Here is a 10,737-nt window from a genome sequence, read left to right on the forward strand (position 1 = left end):
CAGCTAAAATATACAATAAATAAACACTTTTTGGACTATTCTTATTGTTACATATATTGGTGAACAATCATATATGAATGTATTTCTATAAATGTTTGTACTGTAGCACTTTAGATGCAAAAATGCAATGTGATTTTCTTTGTAAAATTGGATTGTTATTGGTATATTAAAGCATATGAAGATGTTTTCAGCTATATATACAAGAAATAAACAGTTTATTGGACAATGCAATGTGATTTTCTTTTTTTTTTTTAATTGGATTGCTATTGATACTCTAAAGCATATGAAGGTGTTTCCAACTCAAAAACAGAAGAAATAAATACTTGTTAGACTATTCTTACTGTTCGATATATTGTTGAAAAATCATATGTTACAGCTAAAGCTATAGCTATTTTAATAGTTTAGGTGCAAAAATGCAAAGTGATGTTCTTTGATAAATTGGATTGTTATTGATGTATTAAAGCATACAAATGTCGTTTCATGTGACATATGTAATAAATAAACACTTTTTCAGACAATGCAAAGTGATTTTCTTTGTTAATTTGGTTTGTTATTGATATCCTAAAGCATATGAAGGTTTTTTCATCTAACATATACAAGAAATAAACACTTTTTTGGACTATTCAAAGTGATTTTCACTGCTAAATGTGATTGGTATTGATGTATTAAAGCATATGAAGGTGTTTTCAGCTAAAATATACAAGAAATAAACACTTTTTTTTACTATACTTACTGTTCAATATATTAATGAAAAATCACATGTGAAGGTAAGGCCTTTATGCCCTTATGTACTGTAGCAGTTTAGGTACAAAAATAAAAAGTGATTTTCTTTGATAAATTGCATTATCATTAATGTTTTAAAGCATTCAAAATAAGGATTTAAACATGTAGTGACATTTCTTTATCATCAACAATATTGCTTTTATACAAGAGTAATATATTTTTGATTTTAAGGGTTATACTTCTGAGTCATATGCTACCTTACAGCTTGTGTGTTATGTACGTATTTAAGCAAGAGTGAGTGGTTGACTGTGTAATTGTCTGTGTTGCAGAAGAGACAGGCATTCCTGTTGGACACCTGTGTAGTGCTTCATGCGGGCCTGGGATGAGGTTTTGGGATGACTACATTAGCATGAAAGGAAGAATCCAGAGCTGTGAAAATTGCTGAGAACAAATCATTAAGACAAACTGCAGTTCTTTGCTGGTTAGTTAATTCCATAAACTTCTGTTATATGATATCAACTATAGAGTGGAATATGTTCAGTTCTAAAATACAGGAAGTGGCCAGTTTTTTCCAGCATCGCCCCTTTAATTGTTAACACCTAATCAGAGCTGTCAGAATGTAGATTTCATATGGTCTTTCACCACAAGATGGTAGTAAAGTGATAATACAAAATAAGGCAAGTTCTTCTAGGAAATAATTGTATGTGCAAGGATTAGGTCACATGAGCATTCATCAGGACATGTGCACATCAGTGGCCATTGCTGGATTTAAAGTGATCGCTGGTTCATATTCGCAGTGTTTCCCAGACACCAAACTTAACACCAGCTCCACAAAAAAACGTACACCAAACCCATGGCGTGAACCGATGGCGTGAACCAATGGCGTGTCAGATGTACTGTCTGCACATGTGGGGACAATGGATGGAGGGCCTTTTCTCTCTCTGGGATCTGGGCTGTAGATGCTGTGGGTGGAGCAGGTCTAGGCTGTGGATGCTGAAGGGGGTGGGTGTAGCTCTGGGAGTAGATGATCCGGGCACCGTGTCCGCAGCTGTTGAGGGGGTTTGCAGAGCTGGATAACACCCACATGCAAGAGGTGGATACAGGTGAGAAACTTCTACCAGTAGGCCTGTGTAGGGGGTCATGCGATTGAATACGAACGCTCTGCCCACTCAGAAGTCATGCTGAATTCTGGGCGTGGGCCAGACCTTCTCTAGGCCTGCATGTTTCTCCTGTAATGGGAGTGACGAGGCCAGACTGAAGCCCAAAGTTTGGTTACTGTCTGTCTGAATATCAAAGAGGCACAGCTTCAGAAATGCGCCACGTTGTTGGATCAGTCAGGTAAACATACATGCAAAAATGCCATAAACAAAAGGCAGTTGGGTATAAAGATAAATACAATTCAAGATACATACAGTACTGAGCATATAGTTTTTGTTGAGGTCGTCCCAGCCCAGGGAGCATGGCAAGAGAAGGAATGGTAGAATGACAGTGCGCCGGACACGCTCACAGTGGGCTGGTGCTTTGGGATTTATCGCTGTGGGAACAGTCCTTCAGAGCATTCCCAGAGCATTCCTAGAGCGGCCGGGGAATATAGGGAGGAACGCTATACAGGCTCTCTCTCTCACCCCTTATCTGCCTCTGCTCCCAAAGCGTGTGTGTGTGCGTGCATGTGTGTGTGTGTGTGATGTTTATATGTTTCCGCACTATGTTTGAAAAACAGTGAAGTAGCAAGACGGGCCTCTTTTGTTGTATTCATGTCTGTGTATGTCCGTGTGTGTGAGAGAGAGAATGTTGACTGGAATCACTGATCAATCCAGAGAGAGAGGGATCACAATATTTACTGCCTGCATGTGGAACTGACTCTGTGTGTCTGTGTGTGTTTAACAACACTGCTGTCTTTGTGTGAGGTATAGATGTGTTATGTAATATGGAGATCATGAGTAGCTATTCACAGCTGCTCCGGTTTTCCAGAGGGGGGAGAATGGAGGCGTAGAGACAGTGGGAGGAGCAGGCGAAGACAGAATGTGAGTGAGAGAGCCAGCTAAAAAGATACGTGCTACAGTCCATAACAACAATCTACATTTTGTCAGTCCATGACGCAAATACCTGAAGTAGTTGCCATATATGTATTTTTTTAAATCAACCAAATCAACAAAAACCTTCAAAAGTAGTTAAAAGTAAACTTAGGGGCTGCACTACAAGAGGGTGGCACTAGGGGGCGCACTGGGCAAAGGCACTGCCTATTGCGGAGAGGGGAGGGGTGCGCCGCGCGCTCACCGCTCTCCCGCGGGGGGCGACGACGCACCGCTTGGCTCGCACTCCAAACTCACGCAGGCACTTGCTTTAAAAGCATCATTTCACGGCGATTTCCTTTCCTCTCTTGGCAGGAGCAAAGAGCGACTTCACGCTCACCGAGCTACGCGACGTTAAACTCCGAGGTGAAACCACGACAAATAAACGAAGTCGTTAGAACGGAATAGGAACCGGAGGCGGGTAGCGCTGAGAGACACCAGCCATCGTCAGCTGGGCATGAACACCATTCAGGGCGACTGCTGTCTGGGAATCAAGGCTGCACTATGTAAACACTCTCAGTTACAATTCAAAATTACAATTTAAAAATATTTTTAAGAATCCCCCGCCAAAAAAAGGCGAACACGGACACACCATTTTAAAATTTTAATACCTTTAGTAGTGCACTTAGATTGTGATTAATCTGTACAGAAATAATATTAATAATAAAAAAGATAAAACATATGGGTAACATTTACAATATAATAAGATACATACTAAAAACAATATATTTGTGCTTTCAATACACAAGGGCTTAAATTAACGTTCATTGTCATGCGTTGTCTTAACTTTCCCTCGGTTTCGGACGCGGATCTGCGTCGCGAGGTGGGACGACGGCGCCGGCACTCCTTCCGAAGGCCCCGAGGAACGAATCTCCACGCGGCCTGTTTACGGATGCGACGGAAAACTGTTTGTGACTCTTCAGGAGTTTTACTTCATTTCAGGTGAACACTGTCAAATGGGAGAATAAAGTCCCTCTCTGTCCCTCAACGGTCCGACGCAACGTCCTCTCCTTGCGTCCGTCTTCCGTGGTGTGACCTTCTCGATCCCTCTTTATCGCCCACACTCGACACGCAGACAGTGCGGCGCATGGCCAAGAGAACGGCGACTGGGATCCGTCCTCGTCTCAGGGGTAAGGGGTCAGGCCAGCTCCGGGCCGTTGTGCTACTGGTGCTCAGCTCCCGGATTCCATACAACCGCCGTGAGCTTTCTTTCCCATCGCCCTGGTGACGGGTGACCCCCCCCCCCCCAACCATCTCATGTTTTAGACATCTTTCATGTCTATATCTCTTCTCTACATGCAGACATCCATCCATCCATCCATCCAAACATCTGTCCATCAGTCCAACTATCCATCTCTCCATCTGTGGATTTCGTGAACATAACTATGCAGATATAGACATATCTGACTAATATTGAAACACATTCAAACTATGTTTTCCTCTCTCTCTCTCTCTCTTTCTCTCTCTTTCTCACACACACACAGGCATAGATACTATTTTTGCAGTAGGGTGCAAGTGTGTGGTAAATATGTCTCACACACACACACACACACACACACACACACACACACACACACCTTGCTTCTCAGAAGCAGTAGAGCACTCCCCCGTTCAAGTCCCTCCCCCCTCCCCGTGACATCATCACAAATGAGGTCACACATCATGACATCACAGACGATGATGTCACAGCAGCAGGCATGTCTGTTCCAGTATTTCAGGGCCATCACGTGACCTTTTGTCCTGGTAGGCTAAGCAGCGGTCAAACCTTTGACCTTTTTTGGCCTTTGTAGCTTGTTGTATGCGTGTGCAGTCACTGTCTTTCCATGTGTGACAGCGCGTAAAGTGTGTCTGTGAATTAGAGAATTAATCTTCATCACCTTCCTCATCCTCCCCTAGAGAATCAGTCCTTCCAAACGATCACTCCAGGTATGTGTGTGTGGTAGGGGGGGTTATTTATCTAACGGGCATATGAAGGAGTCTCGTATTCGCACCAGTTCAGATGCACACAGATGGCCATACATCTTATTGTACCACTCTGGACAGCGCCCCCTGCAGGAGAGAGACAGCAAGAGATGAATGAGCGTGTGTGTGTGCGTGTGTGTGTATAGTCTAAATGAGCTGGTAATTTGTTAATGCTTTGAATCAGATGTGTGTGTGTATGCGTGTGTGTGTGTGTGGGTTACCTATAGTCTATTCTGGAGATGTGTGTGATGCGACTCTTGTTTGGTCCACAGGGCTCGATGTAATAGCGTGATGTCAGCACATTGGCACGCACGCCCAACACTGCAGCTCCCTCGTGGTCCACCGATACACACACCAGCGCACACGCCCCTTTGGCAAGATCCGTCACCCACAACCTAAAACACACACACGGTTAACCAATAATCCAGCAGTTGTGTATAAACACCCAGACTGGTGGTGTACAGAAGTATAGCATGTGTAGATGTCTGTATAGATGTGTGTGTGTGTGTATCTCACCTGAGCACTACATGGTCCATAGGTGGGTGGGGGGCCATGCTGTTGCGGACGTACTGGTAGACATCAGCGGAATGTTCTAGGCTCTCCACCACCCTGCTCTCCAGCAGGTCCTCATCCCAGCTGCTCTGCTCACCAGCGATCCGCCGCAGGACGTCTTCAGGCCCCGCCCCTACCTCCGTGCACACCTTCCACTGCCGCAGGCTCCAACCATCATGAACCTGTAGGAGGTTCGGGCATGTTTCACTCCACTCAGGGGAACTAAGAATGGCGCACAGACGACCACGCCCACTGTGCCGACATCAGGAGCTGGCCAATAAGAGCCTACAATTACCGCTGTGGGAGGGGCACGTTACCATTTGATTGACATGTATGACATCACAAAAAATTTGGATAAACTGAGCGTTTAATGGTGCGTTCAGGGATGGTACAGTGATGATATGCAGGCTTGTTTTAAGTTTTATGATCCTTGGCAGGAATAAATGCCACTAATTACAGGTGTGTTTTTGGCCCGGACTGATTTTGGCCCCCATCCTTTATGTCTAGACCGACAGATTGTGCTTCGCTACTCAGAGCTGCGAAGACCTCACTGCTCCCTGGGCTCTGCCCCCAAACCCGGGAGAAAGGTCCGCCCACTGCGGAACGCCGGGAACAGGAACTGAACCACAGGCGGGCGGGGGCGGGGCGCGGCTGGAAGGGACGTCACAGCGAGGCCAGGGGCGGGGCCAGTTTCAGAAGAAGGGGAAGCAAAAAGACAAAAGTGGCTAGAAAAGATAGAAGAGGGAGAGATTTAAAGGCCATGCAGAGAGAAGGCCAAGGAGAGCTGAAGACAAAAAGGAAAGATGAAGATGTGCCGAATTTTTTGAAAACCTTTCTGTGATTTAGAAAATCGTGCCCTTAGCACAGCCAGTTTCAAACTGAACTGAACTGACTGGAAAGGGGCGCTGCAGACGTCCAGGCTCACGTAGGGCCCACGCCGAGGCCCCGGGGCCGTACCTTCTTGTAGGCCAGCTCAATGGCGTGCTCGTGGGTGGAGCAGCTGTCGTAGCCCCTGAAGCGGTCTTTGGCCTCCTTCAGCAGAGCGTCCAGGCTCTCCTGGACCAGGCCCCTGTAGCCACGGGAGCCGTGGACCTCCAACAGGTCCTCCATGCGGCAGGGGCTCAGGGACTGCTCCATGTAGGACTTCCTGCAGCACGACAACTCCTCCGGGATCTGAGGGAGGGAGGGAGACAGACAGAGAGGGAGGAAGAGAGAGGGAGGGATGGAGAGAGAGAGAGAGAGAGCTGGTTTGTTGAGGCAGATGGCGGTGCAGTTAGGACTCTCAAAGCTCCTGCCCGTTAAATACCCCACCCCATCCCCCACCCCCACCAATTAGAGCAGGACAAGACCGGACCAAGCAGCGCACGCAAGCTCCGACGCCCACGGAGGCTCTCAGCGCTGCGGCATTCCGTCCGACACGTTGGACAGCCGACAGCAAAAGATCTACCACGGGGAGGCTTAGCTGGGCCTCCGAGATGGAGACAGAGAGAGAGAGAGACACAAGCCAGACAGAAAGAGAGACAGGGAGAGACACAGAGAAAGAGACACACAGACAGAGAGACAGACAGAGAGAGCGACAGAGACATAGACAGGCAGCGAGACAGAGAGAGTGACAGACACAGAAAGAGAGACCGAGAGAGAGACAGACAGAGAGAGAGCAAGAGAGAGCAGCTTGCGTGTGTGAGAGCGATGGGTCTCTGAGCTGCTTACTGCAGTGTAATGGCTGTGAAGCAAAGCTCTCAAATTAGCAGCAGAGATCCATTGAGGGTGATTAAGGCCTGATCTCATCCTGTTTGTCAGGGATTGAGCATCTGTGCGTGTGTGTGTGTGTGTGTGTGTGTGTGTGTGTGTGTGTGTGTGCGTGTGTGTGTGTGCACGCATCCTGTTCAGGTCTCTGACCTCTTCCTCTTAGCATGCACTTGTGCGTGTCTTACAGTTACAGTTTTTTTGCCTTTCCCTGTGTGTGCGTGTGTGTGAGTCATTTTATTTTGCCTTTTTCCTGTTGAGCTGTCTGTTTGCCCACCATTGCTGGGTCTCCTCCCTTGGTAACATATAAATCTGCGCTCTCCACTTGGCGGAAACATCGGCCCGGATAAGCCGCGCCCACTTCCGGCGCAGACCAGCTCCTGTTCTGATGAAGGACTCAGTAACATGTCTGGAGCCCAACTAACCCATCGCCCCAGAAACCGTCAGCCCAGGGATGATCTCACTGTCAGATACAGTGCTCAAAACAGGCATGCTCAGCGTGTGTACATGTGTGTGTGAGTGTATTAGTGTGTGTGGATGGGTGTTTGTGTTTGTGTTTATCAATGTTTCTTCGACCTGAATTTGAGGCAGCAAACAGACTGAATGTTTTATGAATTGTGCAGTCTCATTATTTTGGATTTATTCAATGAAGCTTGTGCAAGCTAAAACCACAGTGAAGATATGTGTGTGTGTGTGTGTGTCCACACTGAAGGTCGTGACATAAGCACCATGTTTTCTGTGACAGAGAGTGTGTGTATGTGCGTCTTACCTGGAACAGTTTCCTGCACTCCTGGATCATATGTGCTAAGCAGTGTGTCGCTGCGAGGTTTTCATTCAGGTCTTTCTGGTCTGGTTTACCCAGAGCGTTCTTCCGACTCATCACCCTGCACCAGGCACAACCCACACAGAGCTGTTCAGTACTTATGTCCTCTATCACAGAGCTGTTCAGTACTTATGTCCTCTATCACAGAGCTGTTCAGTACATCTGTCCTCTATCACAGAGCTGTTCAGGACATCTGTCCTCTATCACAGAGCTGTTCAGCACATCTGTCCTCTATCACAGAGCTGGTCAGCACATCTGTCCTCTATCACAGAGCTGTTCAGTACATCTGTCTGGTTTACCCAGAGCGTTCTTCCGACTCATCACCCTGCACCAGGCACAACCCACACAGAGCTGTTCAGTACTTATGTCCTCTATCACAGAGCTGTTCAGTACATCTGTCCTCTATCACAGAGCTGTTCAGTATATCTGTCCTCTATCACAGAGCTGTTCAGCACATCTGTCCTCTATCACAGAGCTGTTCAGTACATCTGTCCTCTATCACAGAGCTGTTCAGGACATCTGTCCTCTATCACAGAGCTGTTCAGCACATCTGTCCTCTATCACAGAGCTGTTCAGGACATCTGTCTGGTTTACCCAAAATGATCTTCTGACTCATCACCCTGCACCAGGCACAACCCACACAGAGCTGTTCAGTACTTATGTCCTCTATCACAGAGCTGTTCAGGACATCTGTCCTCTATCACAGAGCTGTTCAGCACATCTGTCCTCTATCACAGAGCTGTTCAGTACATCTGTCTGGTTTACCCAAAATGATCTTCTGACTCATCACCCTGCACCAGGCACAACCCACACAGAGCTGTTCAGTACTTATGTCCTCTATCACAGAGCTGTTCAGCACATCTGTCCTCTATCACAGAGCTGTTCAGCACATCTGTCTGTTTTACCCAGAGTGATCTTCTGACTCATCACCCTGCCCCAGGCACAACCCACACAGAGCTGTTCAGTACTTATGTCCTCTATCACAGAGCTGTTCAGTACACTTTACTGTTTATCGCAGAAAACTCTTCTCAAGCTATACTGTCGCAGAGCTGTTGATTAATCTCTACTCTATGACATTTATCCATTATGCTGAACCCTCTATCAGAGATGTTCAGTACACTTTACAGAGCTATTTATTACACTTAAACATTCATCACTGCTGTTACTCATTCTACTCTACTCTCTATAACAGCTGAAGTGACATGGAGCTGTTTATTACGGTCGAATGAAATCGCACACACACACACACACGCACACGCACACACCTGGGCGAGGAGGCATCCCTGCGGGCGGTGTTGAGGTGGAACAGCGATGGAGCCAGGCACACAGCCAGGTTGGTGCAGGTCATCTGGTTCTCGGAGGCGTTGGCTGTCACGTCACCGAGGAAGCAGAGCAGGGTCTGGAGCACCTCGCGCTTATCGTCAGGCAGGAGCAGGACGGCGGCGCGCACGGCCTGCAATCTCAGCTCCTTGGGCACGACTGTGAGGAGAGCGCGAGAGAGACAGAGAGGGACACAGACAGATAAACGGAGAGAACGGTAGAACGAGTGTTTACATTCCTCAGAGAAACATTCTTCAGGTGTTTCTATCTGAGCCACACTGAGCCTCTCTGACACGCTTGGGCTCAATGCGTCGTTAAGACGCCTGCGCACGCTCCCGTCCCGTCGCGGGATGTGTGTTTATACGCCCTTGTCCGGCATTGCTACAAGCAGCGAGCGGTACGCGGCAGCGGCGGGCCCTCTGCGCGGCGTTGATCAGCGTGGCGGTGCGCGGGCTTGCTGATGCCGCCGGAGTTTTCGCTAAGCCTCTGTTTTTATCGTCGCCTCGGCTTCCTGAGCGGCTGAGTCACGGCCCAACGTGAGGCGGCCTGTGAATGGGCCTCTGTGTTTAAGGCTTTTATTTTTGGGTGGAGGCGGGAGTAGGGGGTGGGGGTGGGGTGTGGGGGGAGGTTGTGCCCTCAAGAGCTCTGCAGAGGGTGAAGGGTAAATGTCAGTTGTGTAAGAATGCGCACGTGTGAGACGATGTCTGTTATGCCTACCCTTGAGCTATGGGAATGAAAGAAACACACACGCGCACGCGCACACACACACACACATACACACACACACACACACACACTCACACACACACACTCACACACACAGAGCTTACTTGTCTGGCTGGAATGCGGAGACCTCCCTAGCTGCCAGGGTCAGCTAAATGTACACGTACACAAGCCCGATTCTGTGATTTCGGGATTCTGGGATTCTGAGAAGGAACATTTACGTGTTCCCTACTTGGAAATAAAAGGCCTTTGAGCTTGAGAGAAAAGCGCGTTTGTTTTAAAAAATGCTTTCCATGTCGTCAGCTACTAGAACTGGAATTCTGTACTAAAGAGGAATGTCATACTGAAAGATCCGATGTTCCCAACTCTCCAAATAGTTAAAATGGTCCTTCTGCCCAAAGGATAAAATGTCTCATATATAATCTACATACTGTTTAATAAAAATGATGAAATGAACAAAATTATTCAGTGATTAGAGTGAAATGACAATACTACAACTGCTGCTATTGGTGTTGGCCATGAATAAGTGTGTGTGTGTGTGTGTGTTTGTGTGTGTATGTGTGTGTATGTGTGTGTGTGTGTGTGTGTGTGTGTGTGAGAGAGAGAGAGATGAGGAAAGTCTAGCTTGTTTATGAGTGTGTGTGTGTGTGTGTGAGAGAGATGAGGAAAGTCTAGCTTGTTTATGAGTGTGTGTGTGTGTGTGTGTGTGTGTGTGTGAGGAAACACTAGCTTGTTTGTGATTGTGTCTGTGTGAGTTAGTGTGTGCGTGAGAGATGAGTAAGGTTGTTTGTGAGTGGCTGAGCACATCATCCAACT

At 47.3% G+C, this 10,737-nt stretch overlaps 1 protein-coding gene across 1 annotated transcript in view; it reads right to left on the reverse strand.

The window, feature by feature from the left end:
* Nucleotides 1-3,386: 3,386 nt before the first annotated feature.
* Nucleotides 3,387-10,737, reverse strand: part of dlc1 (DLC1 Rho GTPase activating protein) — a 70,925-nt gene continuing 63,574 nt past the window's right edge. The window contains 6 exon segments of the mRNA XM_035529537.1: nucleotides 3,387-4,844; nucleotides 4,979-5,152; nucleotides 5,274-5,491; nucleotides 6,267-6,482; nucleotides 7,825-7,939; nucleotides 9,144-9,357. Of these exon segments, the coding sequence (XP_035385430.1) occupies nucleotides 4,745-4,844; nucleotides 4,979-5,152; nucleotides 5,274-5,491; nucleotides 6,267-6,482; nucleotides 7,825-7,939; nucleotides 9,144-9,357 (1,037 nt within the window). The 3' untranslated portion in view covers nucleotides 3,387-4,744.

The sequence above is a fragment of the Electrophorus electricus genome, chromosome 9 (genome assembly GCF_013358815.1).
Source record: "Electrophorus electricus isolate fEleEle1 chromosome 9, fEleEle1.pri, whole genome shotgun sequence".
Taxonomy (NCBI): domain Eukaryota; kingdom Metazoa; phylum Chordata; class Actinopteri; order Gymnotiformes; family Gymnotidae; genus Electrophorus; species Electrophorus electricus.